General features: G+C 43.2%; 1 protein-coding gene across 2 annotated transcripts in view; it reads left to right on the plus strand.

Moving 5' to 3' along the window:
• Positions 1-12,374: 12,374 nt before the first annotated feature.
• LOC309545726 (cystatin-A-like) overlaps positions 12,375-14,700 on the plus strand; it is a 76,226-nt gene continuing 73,900 nt past the window's right edge. For both annotated transcript variants that reach the window (XM_082245062.1, XM_082245061.1), the window contains exon 1: positions 12,375-12,528. In XM_082245062.1, coding sequence (XP_082101188.1) covers positions 12,448-12,528 — 81 coding nt within the window. In that variant the 5' untranslated portion in view covers positions 12,375-12,447. The remainder of the gene's footprint in view (positions 12,529-14,700) is intronic.

Genomic DNA, 14,700 nt, shown 5'->3' on the forward strand with positions numbered 1-14,700 from the left:
GCTAATATCATCAGCTCAACCACCTGTCTTCCACACATCATTGAATATGCTGATATACTCACCTGTTATCTACTGGGGGTTCTGTGTTTACACTTCTGATAAATTGTGTATTGTACTTCAATGTCAGAGATGAACATTCTGTCACTGGTGGTTCCTTCCTATTGTCTGTGTATTAAGGTTTGATGTGTATTCTGTTAAGCCTGTCCCATTGTTAATTGTTAATGAACTTGCATATTGTTTCTGTCCAGATGGCTAGATAATTAGTTCAGGTTAATTCTATTTCTGTATACAATCTCATCTGCATATGATAATGTAATCAGGGAACCCCTGACCTGATGGGGTAATCTGATCAGGAGGGGGATTTCCATGCTGTATATAAACAGCGTGAGTTGTTCAATGAAGGAGAAGGTTCCTTAACTTCAAGCTAAGTTGACGGCTAGCTTTGTATGGGGGCGGCTAGAATATATGATATCTATGTTCAAGACTGGGAGGAAGCGGTATACTGACGGAAGCCCACAAACACAGTGTGGGTCCGTTACAGTGGAGATAGGCTTAATCAAAGCCTCCTCTGTCTTAACTTGGTCTTGAGCATGGTTCTGTACAGAGTCATTTGTACTGGATCGTAGATTGCTATTTCTGCAAGGTCTTAGAACGGATCTCCTTCTGAACCAACTGCAGTTTTGTATACCACAGCTTCTGCTGATGCTGCTGCTGCTGCCTCCTTTTGAGTTTGCAGCACATGCACATTAGCTTCTAGCTCTGCTTTCTGCCTCAAGGAGTTGGCTTGCAACTCAGCTTTCTGCCTCATCAATTCGACTTCTTTTTGAGCGTATAAGGCCTCTGCTTCTGCCTTTGCTCTTGCTCCGAGGCCTGCAGAACTGACTGATAATCTGCTGGAGCGCACATAGTATCTGGAGCTGGACATAGGGGGCTTGGACTCCAAAGTGTGATGAGGAATGTCCACACTCCTATCTGGATCCATGATGTATAAATACAAGGGGAGTACTGTCTTAAATACACTTTTCCTGTGGATTATATCACTTTCAAATGAAGCTCCTTAATCTTCCCCTGTTATATGTATGTTTTTCTTTACTATGCAGTCCCACTAACTCTTAACTGACAGCTAGCTAACAAAACCGATAGAAGCAGCATTGTGTTTCATTCCATTGTACATTGTACCTCTACTCATTCTCCCAAAATTTTTTATAAATAAATAAAAACAGTACACAGGTTTTTGACAAAGTCTTTTATTAAAAATTAGGAATGTCCTCCATCATAGCTCCAACGTGTTTTCTTTCTTCAGTAATGTCTTCGCCCACCAGGCTTCTCCCTCTGGCAATGTCTTCTTCTTCCGGTTCTTCTCCCTCCGCTGATGTCTTCTTCTGGTTCATCTGCCGATTCTTTCCCCTCCACTGATGTCTTCTCCTGATGCTAGCTCTCACTGTTGTGTTAGCTCCGATGTCTGCCATTTCTTATATAGCCATAGGGGAAGCCATCAGGTGACGTTATTCAGGTGGTGACGTCACAAGGGGGCGGGGTCTCCAGAAACACCTTCAAGGGTTGTCAGGAAGAGGCCCTTGTCCCCATCAACATGGAGACAAGGTGCTTTGGGGCGGAGGGGGTGCAGAGCCCCCCACCTCCCATGTTGAGGGCATGTGGCCTGGTATGGTCCTGGAGGGGGGGCGCTGGTCCCCCCCCCTTTCCTGACCTGCCGGGCTGCGTGCTCTGATAAGGGTCTGGCATGGATTTTGGGGAGGACTACACACCTTTTTTTTTATGACCTCCCATCTGATGGTCTCTGCATAGTTCCAAGGCCAACATTACTTGGTAGAGCCAGTGGCATGACACTAATTATCTTTTCATCTGCCTGTAAGAGTGTCATTCTGATCCCCTAAGGGAGGCACCAACCCATAATATAGGAGACATTTCCCCACTGATCCCCAATGTATTGGTTTTAGCAGGGGTTCACCAAGACCTCCAAAGTACTTTAAGGCTAGGTTCACAATTCTGCGGGTGCGGGACTATGTGCAAACCGCACCTTTTCCCACACCCACAGCAGAAACATGCTGCTGTTAACAGAGGTGCAGGGGTACCATTAATTATTTACCTAGGAACCACATAGCACTTTTTCTTCTGAAAGCATGGAAAAAGTCCTGCATTCAGGAGCTTTGGTACTCTTTCTGAAAGTGCATCAAAACCCCGGGACATAATAGAATTCTACAAAGCGCAGCTGACCTTCATGAAACTGCAGGTACGCCGCACTGCACCCATGCTGCAGGAGAAGCACACCAGATCAGTGTGAAAGGGGCCTTGGAGCGCCCCCCACTCTGGGTGAAGGCACAAAAGAGACACCTTTGGACAGCAGCATTATCAGTCTGGGGGAGGGGAGTAATAGATGTACTAGCACGTTTAGATACACTAACAAATTGAAGCCAAACTCCAGCTCACCCTTTATAAGCAGTTACAGAAAATTGTTTTTTCCTTTTGAGATAAAGGTTTTACATGCATAAATATAAGCTGATCATTGTAAGCACCCCTGGCAGTGGTAAATGCGTTGTCTCAACCCCCAAAATGCTACATTTGCAGGGCAGCTTGTTCTGTTGAAAAACAACAGACTTACTGGCCAGATCACCAGGTGAAAATAAAATTAAGAAAGCCTAAAAAAGAAAACGAATGCAGCCAAAACATCTAAGAAATGGTAAGCTGCAATATAATTTTTTTTCTTTTGTGTTTAACCGCTTGCCGACCACCCACCACATATATACTGCGGCAGGCTGGCTCGGCTGCGCAAATCGCCGTACCTGAACTGCGATCCGTGGGAGCGATCCTGGGGACATGCGCGTGCCCCCATTAGCCAGCGGGAAGGGCTGATTCATGGGGCCGGTGGCCGCGATCACTCCCAGGGGAGAGAGAACGCGGTCTGGTGTTGTAAACACAGCAGACCGTTGTTCTCTCAGGAATGAACACAGAGAGCCTATGTTCCTCCTATTTAGGATCACAGGTCTCTGTGTTGATTCCACAAGCCCTTCCCCCTCACAGTTAGAAAACACCCTCTAGGCATACACTTAACTCTTTGATCGTCCCTTCCCTGCCAGTGTCATTATTACAGTAACAGTGCATATTTTTAGCACTGATTACTGTAGTAACGTCACTGGTCCCCCCAAAAGTGTCAAAAATGTCAGTAAGGGGTCCGACCTGTCCTACCTGTCCGCCGCAATGCCGCCTGCTGACCGCTGAGAAGGCTGACATCTTCCCCTGGTGTTTCTTCTGGAATCACGGGCTCCAGCACTGTGAGTAGCCAGAGCCTCAATGACGTCACTCCCATCCATGCATGTGAGTTTCCAGCACAGGCTCTGATGTCATCGGCTGCATGCACTCTGAATATCTCCTAAACTGTGCAAGTGTAGGAGATATTCACAGTGCCTACAGGTAAGCCTTATTATAGACACTTACCTGTAAATACAAGTGGTGTCCAAAAAACAACAATATCTCTCCTGCGCTCAAGTGGTATGCGGGAAGGTGAATCTTCTAGGCGGTTTTATGACACAAATGAAGTGGTCTTGCTGCCCCCCTCAGGACCAAGGGTATCCAAGAGGCACTACAAGAAAACAAAAAGAGAAGGGTGCACCGACCTTGTGCATTACCACTTAAAAGTTTATTTATTTATTATTTATCGCGATTTTGGTTTTGAGGAAGAGGGTCCTCCCTCGAAACGCGTAAGACACATCAGGTTTTGAGGACGCCATCACGCTATCCAGCAGTAGAGAAGTGTCCTGGAAGCGAGTGGTGCCCATTTCCTATATGCTTGTTCATATGCTACGTTTGTGAGTATATTGTACGCTACCCTTCTTTGATTTTAATAAACTTTTAAGTGGTAATACACAAGGTCGGTGCGCCCTTCTCTTGTTGTTTTCTTGTAATACAAGTGGTGTAACAGAGCTTACAACCACTTTAAATTGGTGAAGAAAGAATACTCCTTACATTGGGTGGTCAGTAAAAGGAAGAATTCTCCTTATATTGGGTGGTCAGTAGAAGGAAGAATTCTCCTTACATTGGGTGGTCAGTAGAAGGAAGAATTCTCCTTATATTGGGTGGTCAGTAGAAGGAAGAATTCTCCTTACCTTGGTGGTCAGTAGAAGGAAGAATTCTCCTCACATTAGTGGTCAGTAGAAGGAAGAATTCTCCTTACATTGGGTGGTCAGTAGAAGAAAGAATTCTCCTTACATTGGGTGGTCAGTAGAAGAAAGAATTCTCCTCACATTAGTGGTCAGTAGAAGGAAGAATTCTCCTTACATTGGGTGGTCAGTAGAAGGAAGAATTCTCCTTACATTAGTGGTCAGTAGAAGGAAGAATTCTCCTTACATTGGGTGGTCAGTAGAAGGAAGAATTCTCCTTACATTAGGTGGTCAGTAGAAGGAGGAATTCTCCTGACATTGGTGGTCAGTAGAAGAAAGAATTCTCCTTACATTGGTGGTCAGTAGAAGAAAGAATTCTCCTTACATTGGGTGGTCAGTAGAAGGAAGAATTCTCCTTACATTGGGTGGTCAGTAGAAGGAAGAATTCTCCTTACATTAGGTGGTCAGTAGAAGAAAGAATTCTCCTTACATTGGTGGTCAGTAGAAGGAAGAATTCTCCTTACATTGGTGGTCAGTAGAAGGAAGAATTCTCCTTACATTGGTGGTCAGTAGAAGGAAGAATTCTCCTTACATTGGGTGGTCAGTAGAAGGAAGAATTCTCCTTACATTGGTGGTCAGTAGAAGGAAGAATTATCCTTACATTGGGTGGTCAGTAGAAGGAAGAACTCTCCTTACATTGGTGGTCAGTAGAAGGAAGAATTCTCCTTACATTGGTGGTCAGTAGAAGGAAGAATTCTCCTTACATTGGTGGTCAGTAGAAGGAGGAATTCTCCTGACATTGGTGGTCAGTAGAAGGAAGAATTCTCCTTACATTAGGTGGTCAGTAGAAGGAGGAATTCTCCTGACATTGGTGGTCAGTAGAAGAAAGAATTCTCCTTACATTGGGTGGTCAGTAGAAGGAAGAACTCTCCTTACATTGGTGGTCAGTAGAAGGAAGAATTCTCCTTACATTGGTGGTCAGTAGAAGGAAGAATTCTCCTTACATTGGTGGTCAGTAGAAGGAGGAATTCTCCTGACATTGGTGGTCAGTAGAAGGAAGAATTCTCCTTACATTAGGTGGTCAGTAGAAGGAGGAATTCTCCTGACATTGGTGGTCAGTAGAAGAAAGAATTCTCCTTACATTGGGTGGTCAGTAGAAGGAAGAATTCTCCTTACATTGGTGGTCAGTAGAAGGAGGAATTCTCCTGACATTGGTGGTCAGTAGAAGGAAGAATTCTCCTTACATTGGTGGTCAGTAGAAGAAAGAATTCTCCTTACATTGGGTGGTCAGTAGAAGGAAGAATTCTCCTTACATTGGTGGTCAGTAGAAGGAGGAATTCTCCTGACATTGGTGGTCAGTAGAAGGAAGAATTCTCCTTACATTAGGTGGTCAGTAGAAGGAGGAATTCTCCTGACATTGGTGGTCAGTAGAAGAAAGAATTCTCCTTACATTGGGTGGTCAGTAGAAGGAAGAACTCTCCTTACATTGGTGGTCAGTAGAAGGAAGAATTCTCCTTACATTGGGTGGTCAGTAGAAGGAAGAACTCTCCTTACATTGGTGGTCAGTAGAAGGAAGAATTCTCCTTACATTGGTGGTCAGTAGAAGGAAGAATTCTCCTTACATTGGTGGTCAGTAGAAGGAAGAATTCTCCTTACATTGGTGGTCAGTAGAAGGAAGAATTCTCCTTACATTGGTGGTCAGTAGAAGGAAGAATTCTCCTTACATTGGTGGTCAGTAGAAGAAAGAATTCTCCTTACATTAAGTGGTCAGTAGAAGGAGGAATTCTCCTGACATTGGTGGTCAGTAGAAGGAAGAGTGCTGCCCATATCCATACATTCATCTTCATCCGATCACCGACCCCCCCTCTACCATACTATCCAACCTCACCGATCCCAATCCACAATACTCCACGATCCCAACTTCTCCAACTTCAGTTGATTGGATGAAGATGAATGTATGGATATGGGCAGCACTCTGTGACCTGCTGGTGCCCCAGGCTCTGTGCAGAGAAGGTTGCTGAGTTCGGCTGATAACTTATCACTGTGCCTATCCTGGACCTCTTAGTGGATGTGCTTTACATTTGGCTTGTCTGCTCAGTCACGAGAGTGACTGAGCCATTGGAGTTGGTGAGTTTGCATTGCTTCTCCCCCCTTCGAGCACGGTGGTGGCGTTCATGGTGATCCAGTATTAAACCTGCACATGCAATTTAACATCCCAGGAGTAACAATTGTGGACTGTTGATATTATTCCTGCTGTCTTGGTGGAACTTATATTGACTGCATTCAGACTGTTTTATGTATTAGCAGTCATGATTACAGATTGATAGATGGTGAGGTGTTGTCACCATCCTTGCGCTACTGGAATATTTTATTTTATGTTTTTATGATATTTATATGTATTCCGCTTGTTATAAGTAGCAAGAAGACTGCCCACTTCTACTCACTGACTCCCATCACGCATTTCGTGCAAGCACTGTCAGCAGGAGATCACTCAGAGATCTGGACCACGGGCTGGCATGGCTGTCGGGGCAAAATCGCAGGGGACAGGATTACTGTGTAGAGGAAATGGCATTTGGCATCTAATAAATTTGTCTTTCTAGATATTATCAGTCATGTGAAAATGCAATGAGTCACTCCCCAGCCTCCGGCCCAAGCTGGCTAATTATAGGGTGACTTGCTAGGAAATTGGCAACTACACAATTTATATGGTCTATACACGTCTGTGATCTAAATTGCGACATATCTGGAATAGGCGTCAGCTCATACACAATATTGCCACAAGTATTGGGACATCTGCCTTTACGTGCACTTTAATGTCATCCCAGTCTTAAGCCTCGTGCACACGCTACGAATTTCCGCCGACCGGTCGTCCATCTTTTGTCCAGAGTGGTGTCTGTTGGTTGGAATGTGCCTAGGCTGCACACAAATTTTCCAGTACGACAGAATTCTACTTCAGAAGTGATGTCATGTGTTGGATTGCTTTCTTTGTGTTCTTTCATCTCTGAGCATGCCTAGTCTTGCTCATAAGATTTTTCCCCGTCGAAATCTGTACTAATGAGACGAAAATCGGAGGTGTTTTGACGGTGGACAAAAATTGTAATGCCTGCACATCAGGATTTTGTCAGCCGAAAAGTCGGAGTCGGCTGTCGAAAGCACCATACTAACAATCCAAAAATCGGCAAATCGGTCATGGGACGAAATTTCCCGTCCGAATTTCTTATCGTGAGTACGGGGCTTTATTCTGTAGGGCTCAATGTTGACTTGATCCACCCTTTGCACCTATAACAGCTTCAACTCTTCTAGGAAAGCAGTAGACAAGGTTTAGAAGTGTGTCTATGGGAATGTTTGACCATTCTTCCAGAATTACATTTATGAGGTCAGGCACTGATGTTGGAGGAGAAGGCCTGGCTCACAATCTCCGCTCTAATTCATCCCTAAAGTGTTCAGTCAAGTTGAGGTCAGGGCTCTGTGCAGGCCAGTCAAGTTCCTCCACCCCAAACTCGCTCATCCATGTCTTTATGGACCTTGCTTTGTGCACTGGTGCGCAGTCATGTTGGAACAGGAAGGGGCCATCCCCAAACTGTTCCCACAAAGTTGGGAGCATAAAATTGTCCAAAATGTCTTGGTACTTGGTATGCTGACGCCTTAAGAGTTCCCTTCAGTGGAACTAAGTCTTCACAGAGTCCTGACCTCAACCCAATTAAGCACCTTTCGGATGAATTGGAGTGGAGACTGCGAGCCAGGCCTTCTCGTCCAACATCAGTGCCTGACCTCACAAATGCCCTTCTGGAAGAATGGTCAAACATTCCCATAGACACTCCTAAACCTTGTAGACAGCCTTCCCAGAAGAGTTGAAGCTGTTACAGCTGCAAAGGGTGGGCCAACTCAATATTGAACTCTACGGACTAAGACTGGGATGCCATTAACTCCTTCATGCCGACGGAACGCAAATATGCGACCTTGGCTTCAGGAGGTTGTACCCGGGGTGATATCTGCAGCTAGAGGCATCATCCAGGTACCGTTGTTTAGAGCCGACGGTCGGCTTTCTTGTAATGACAACCGATGCGGCTAAGCAGCCGCTTGGTTGTCATTACAAGGAGTGGGAGGGGATGCTCCCCCCTCCCACTGCCTTCCGCGGCTCGCCCGAGTCTCCTGTCCCACCGGGAGACCCGAGCAGCCAGCCGGCACGTCAGTCTTTTAGACCCCAAATCCCTCCAAAAAAGAGTACCTGTCACTGCCTATTACTGTCACAAACGATGTTTACATTCCTTGTGACAGAAATAAAAGAGATTAAAAAAAAAAAAAACACATTTAAAGGGACAGTGTAAAAAAAAAAATAATAATAATTAAGAAAAAAAAAATGAAAGCACTTCTTCCCTCTGTGCTTGTGCGAAGAAGCGAATGGCATACGTAAGTCGCGCCGTCATATGTAAACGGTGTTCAAACCACACGTGAGGAATCACTGCGATTTTTAGAGCAATAATTCTAGCAAAAGACCTCCTCTGTAACTCTAAACCGGTAGCTGTAAAAATGTTTAAAGCATCACCTATGCAGATATTTAAGTACCGTAGTTTGTCGCTATTTCACGAGTGTGCACAATTTTAACCGCTTGCAGACCACCCCGCGCAAATATACTGCGGCAGGGCGGCTCGGCTGTGCAAAATCATGTAGATCTATGTGATTTTGTGCACAAAGTCTTGGCGGCGAGCGTGCGCACCGCTCCCACTGTGTTTAGACACAGCGGGAGGCGGGCCGGGGGAGGTGCGGCGGCGTTTGCAGCCGGCCTCCCGCAATAGTCGGAGAAACTGTCAGAAGACCCGCCTGCTTATGTAAACAAAGCAGGCGGGTCTTCTGTCAGACAGGCAGAGAGAGATCAGGAGTTTCAGCTAAACTACAACACCGATCTCTCTGTGCCTGTCACAGAGCCCCTCCCCCACACACAGTTAGTAAGCACCAACAGGCATACATTAACCCCTTTGATCACCCCTAGTATTAAACCCTTCCCTGCCAGTGTCTTTTATACAGTAAAAGTGCTTGTTATTTAGCACTGATTACTGTGTTAGTGTCACTGGTCCCCAAAAAGTGTCAAAAAATGTCAGTTAGGGGTCCGATCTGTCCGCCGCAATGTCGCAGTCCCGCTAAAAATCGCTAATTGCCGCCATTACCAATAAAAATAAAAGTAAAAAAATAAAAAGTCCAAAAATCTATCCCATAGTTTGTAAACGCTATAACTTTTGCGCAAACCAATTAAAATGCGCTTTTTGGGATTTTTTTTTTTTTTTTAGCAAAACTATGTAGCAGAATACAAATTGGCCTAAACTAATAAAAAAAAAAATAGATTTTTTAAATGTTTTTATTTGGAATGTTTTATAGCAGAAAGTAAAAAATATTGGTGGTTTTTTTTTTTCAAAATTGTCGCTCTTTTTTTGTTTATAGCGCAAAATCCTAAAACCGCACAGCTGATCAAATACCACCAAAAGAAAGATCTATTTGTGGGAAAAAAAGGACATAAATTTGATTTGGGTACAGCGTCGCACAACCACGCAATTTTTGTCAAAGTAACGCAGTGTCGAATCACAAAAAATTGGCTGGTCATTAACCTCCCTGGCAGTATGATTCTTTTGGATTTTAGGTGCTGAAAGCAGTACCATTATTTTGCATGTAATTCTTGTGAATGAGCAGCCCAAACCAACTGTATACATTTATTATATATATTATATATATATATATATATATGTATGTATACATATATTATGTATACATATATTATATATATATATATATATATATATATATATATATATATATATATATACGTATATATATATATATATATATATATATATATATATATATATAATGTATACAGTTGGTTTGGGCTGCTCATTCACAAGAATTACGTGTATATATATATATATATATATATATATATATATATATATATATATATATATATATATACATATATATATACATATGTATGTATATATATATATATATATATATATATATATACATATATATGTATATATATATATATATATATGTGTGTGTGTATATATATATATATATATATATATATATATATGTATATGTGTATATATATACGTATATATATATATATACATATATTTACATAAAAAGTACAGTAAAACTGCAGGAAAGGGCACTGGGGGGCAATGTAATGTGATTTTATTTTATTTTGAACGATATCAGTGTGTTTGGTGCATTTTACATTCGAATTTGCCGCCGGTTCCACCCCCCGGCGGACGTCACGTCGCCGGAGACGGAAGCCGGGCTCACAGACGATCGGGAGAGAGCTCCGCCGCCGCACACCGCTCGCAGTCTTCGCTGGATCCCGGAGAAAAGGTAAGTAAAACCTCCTCCAGCATCCAGTGATCTTCTTAGCGCTACCCCGAGTGTGACTCGGGGTTACCGCTTTTGGCACTAAAATCTTACCCCGAGTCACACTCGGGAATACCACTAGGAAGGTTAAGGGGGTAAAACCTGAAGTGGTTAAAGCGTGACATGTTGGGTATCAATTTACTTGGCGTTATATTATCTTTCACATTATACAAAAAAAAATTGGGCTAACTTTACTGTTTTTTTTTTTTTAATTCATAAAAGTGTATTTCTACCCAAAATATTGCATTTGAAAGAGCGCTGCGTAAATACTGTGTGATATAAAATATTGCAACGATTGGCATTCTATTTCTAGGGTCTCTGCTAAAAAATATATATTTAATGTTTGGGGGGTAAAGTTTTTTTTTTGCTAGAAAGTAATTTTCTTTCAAACAATACTGATTTTAAAGTGGTTGTAAACCCATCTTTAAAAACTTTTACTTATAGGTAAGCCTATAACATAATGGGGTACTTTGACGCAGTGGTGGGCTTGAGCACGATATGGCCATATGGTGGGACAAAATCCCCATTTTTATTTATGGATTGTCTTCATATTTAATAGTCATTTCTTTTCTATGGTTGCGCTATTCTTTTTTAATATACATGTTGCTTGGTCCATAGCTGCACCGGCTTTAGATATACATGTTCAGGGTTTGCTCCCCCAATTTTTTGCTTGTTTATTAAGCCTATAACAAGGCTCACCTGGCTATAGGTACTGTAAATGTCTCCTAAACTTGCCCCGTTTAGGAGATATTTACATTGCATGCAGCCGATAACGTCATCGACGCATGCGCTCTGAAGAAATGGCCGCCCGTGCCGTTTCTTCAAAGCCCTGTGCCGTGACCGGCGGCTCCCACGCGCATGAGTGCGATGCATACTAGCTCATTATGCCTTTGTCTTTGGTTTTTTTTTTGGTTGTTTTTTTTCCCCCTGGAGTTTACAACCTCTAAGATTTTTTTTTACATCCTGTTATCAGGAGTAGTTTAGTGTCACCTTTTAGTTTTTTGTTTTTTTTTGTTAGTTACACAGGTATTGCTTATAACAGTGATGATCACTGTTATAAGCAACAGTTTTAGCTGTCATAAATGGCTTTCATTCAGCTTGTGATCTGTGATTGGCTAAAGCTAATCACATGGTACAGGGTGCTATGATTGACCCAGGTACTATGTGATAGCTGAGGGATATCGGAATCATAATGTACCAAGCGCTGTAATCCGCTGTGTCCACCAGATAATGTATAGAAGTTACATAGCCTGGACCTGACATTCCACATCTTTAGGTGTGTGAACACATCGGTCTCACATCACCCGCAACAAATATACTGTGGATGGGCGGCAAGTGGTTCATGAATACAGAACTGTATTAATTTGTATCTTTTATATCTGGCTGGAGTTCAGCTACAACCCCCGGGAATATGAAACCCTTCGTGAAACTGGTGTGATGCATCGACGATATCTTTCTTTTTTTTTTTTTCTGAGCTGTAAAGGTGTGAATGTACAGAATATTGCTGAGCTGTCTTCAGATGCGTGAATGTGTCATTATATAGGCACACCTATTGGCGTGGAATATGAGCTCCAGGCTACGTAACATCTATAAATTGTACCAATAATTATGAACAATTCCTGAATCCTGTGGGACTGTGTCCAGCTTGTTAAGCATGCAGACCTGTGTGCCACCCTCAAATTCCCCTCCAGGGCTCTGCAGGCTCATACCACTCCACTGATTGGGGGGTGGAGTGGTAAATATAAAAATTATTTAGTTGCAGCAATCACAAGATTTAACTTTTGTAATTTTCAACGAATGGCACATCACCTGCAGGGTGTAGTCATTTTTGGACACCCCACCCCCTATCTGTGGAATGGTATGGACCTCAGGTATATAAGCCCTGGTACTGTCTGATGTGCATCAGTCTGCTGAGAACTTTGCAAAAATGAGTTGTGGAGGTCTGCCACCCGGTGGACCAGGTCCACCCAGGCTACCTACTAAGGAAGATCAAGCCATCCTTGATAAGGTAAGTGGTTGGGGATCTCATTCTAAAGGCTCATTCACACCTGATGTGTTGATCTGGATTGGGACCCTGAGAAAACAATTGTTCTTTATGTGTCCTGTGCACACCATACAAGTGAGTTGGGGTGTATTGCATGTTTTTTATGCAATGCACAAAAATAAATTACAATGTGTGTCGGCATTGAGTTACCTGAAGTTTTTTTTTTTTTTTTATAAAAACAAAACAAAAAACATAGGACTAAAAAAAGGGAAGCACTGCAATGCATTGTAACAATGAGCATGCACAACACACATGAGCGTGCCCCATAATGTGTGCCCGCTGGTGAAAATGGGCCCTTAACCACTTAAGCCCCGGAGGATTTGGCTGCTAAACGACCAGGGGGTATTTTGCGATTCGGCACTGCGTGACTTTAACGGACAATTGCGCGGTCGTGCGACGCTGTACCTAAACGAATTTGGCGTCCTTTTTTTCCCACAAACAGAGCTTTCTTTTGGTGGTATTTGATCACCTGTGCGATTTTTTGATCATGCGCTATAAACAAAAAAAGAGCATCAATTTTGCAAAAATAACAATATTTTTCACATTTTTTTATATGAAATTCCCCCCAAAAAAAATGTAAAAATCGAAATTTTTTAACATTTTCGGCCAATTTGTTTTATGCTACCTATGTTTGGTAAAAAAAATCGCAAAAAGCGTATTTTGATTTGTTTGCGCAAAAGTTATCGCGTTTACTAACAAAGGGAAAGATTTTTGTCATTTTTGTTGTTTTTTTTTTAACGCATAATGGCGGCGATCTGCGATTTTTTTTGCGGTACTGCGACATTGGGGCGGACAGATCGGACCCTTGACTGACATTTTTGACACTTTTGGGGTTACCAGTGACATTTCTACAGTAATCAGTGCTATATATATGCACTGTTACTGTAAAAATACACTGGTAGTGAAGGGGTTAACTTTATTTGGGAGGGAGGGGCTGTGTGTGTCCCTAGGGGCGTGCTTTCTACTGTGATTGGCTGTGGCTTGAGCTGTAAGGACACTGATCAACGGATCTACATACTAGATCCGAGTGATCAGTGTCTTTACACCGAGGAGAATGACAGGTGGCTTGTTTACACAAGCTGCCTGACTTTCTCCCTCTCCCCCGCCGATCGCAGAGTGGCCGGCGGACATCGGGTCCGCTGGTCACACGCGCGGGGGGGTCCGTGACCACGCGGGAGCGCGCCGCCGGGGGGCGTGCGCTCGCTCCCCAGACCCTCCCAGGCTAGCGACGTAGCGATATGTCACTCTGCCTGTGAGGGGCTGACCGCCGCAGTATATAGTCGTGCGGCGGTCGGCAAGCGGTTAAGGAACCTAAAATATAGCCCCGTACACACGTACCGATCGTCGGCCGAACGATCGGCCGTCTTTTGTCCAAGGGCTGTCGTGTCTGTTGAAAACTGCAAAAGACTGCACACGAATTTTGTCGGCCAACAACAGCCGACTGCAGAAGTGATGTCATATGATGGTTAACTTTCCTTGTCTTTTTTTCTTTTCTGAGCATGCCCATTTGTCTTGCAAATCTGCTGTCTGTCAGCCGAAATCTGTACTGACTGGCGAACAATCGGCCGTTCTGGTGTCGGCATACAAAAATTTTAATGCCTGCACGACAGATTCTGTTCGGCCGAAAATGCGCTGTCGGCTGTCGGAAGCATCATACTAACAAGCCTACAATCGGCCGATCGTTCGTCGGCTGAATCTTTACGGCCGACAATCGGTACGTGTGTACGGGGCTTTAGTCTCTATCTGATTGATTTAGTCCTGTAGCTTAGCTAAGGTTTGCAATGGAGGTAGCAGTTACCAATGACTGCCTATACATTGTACATGGATGGCCCTTTGATTAGAAAAACGTCTTGAGACCTTCCTGGATGCCTAAAATGGGAAACCACAATATTTTGTGTTTTTTTTTTTTTTTTTTTAATTATCAGTATTTTTTTTATTTTATTTGGACAAGGTTACATTTTTGCATTCAACTTATATGATGTTTGGGAGGTGTGCGCTAAGAAATGTGTTTGCTTTGCTGCAGTGGAGGGCAGGGCAGATATTGCGGGGGTCTAATAGACTTCTGATAAAGAGAACCTGTCTACTGCCCAATGCTATCACATAGGGGGCTCGTTAGCCCCTTGCAATAGCAGTAAG

The sequence above is a fragment of the Pelophylax lessonae genome, assembly GCF_965119305.1.
Source record: "Pelophylax lessonae genome assembly, chromosome: 2".
In the NCBI taxonomy this organism is placed as follows: Eukaryota; Metazoa; Chordata; class Amphibia; order Anura; family Ranidae; genus Pelophylax; species Pelophylax lessonae.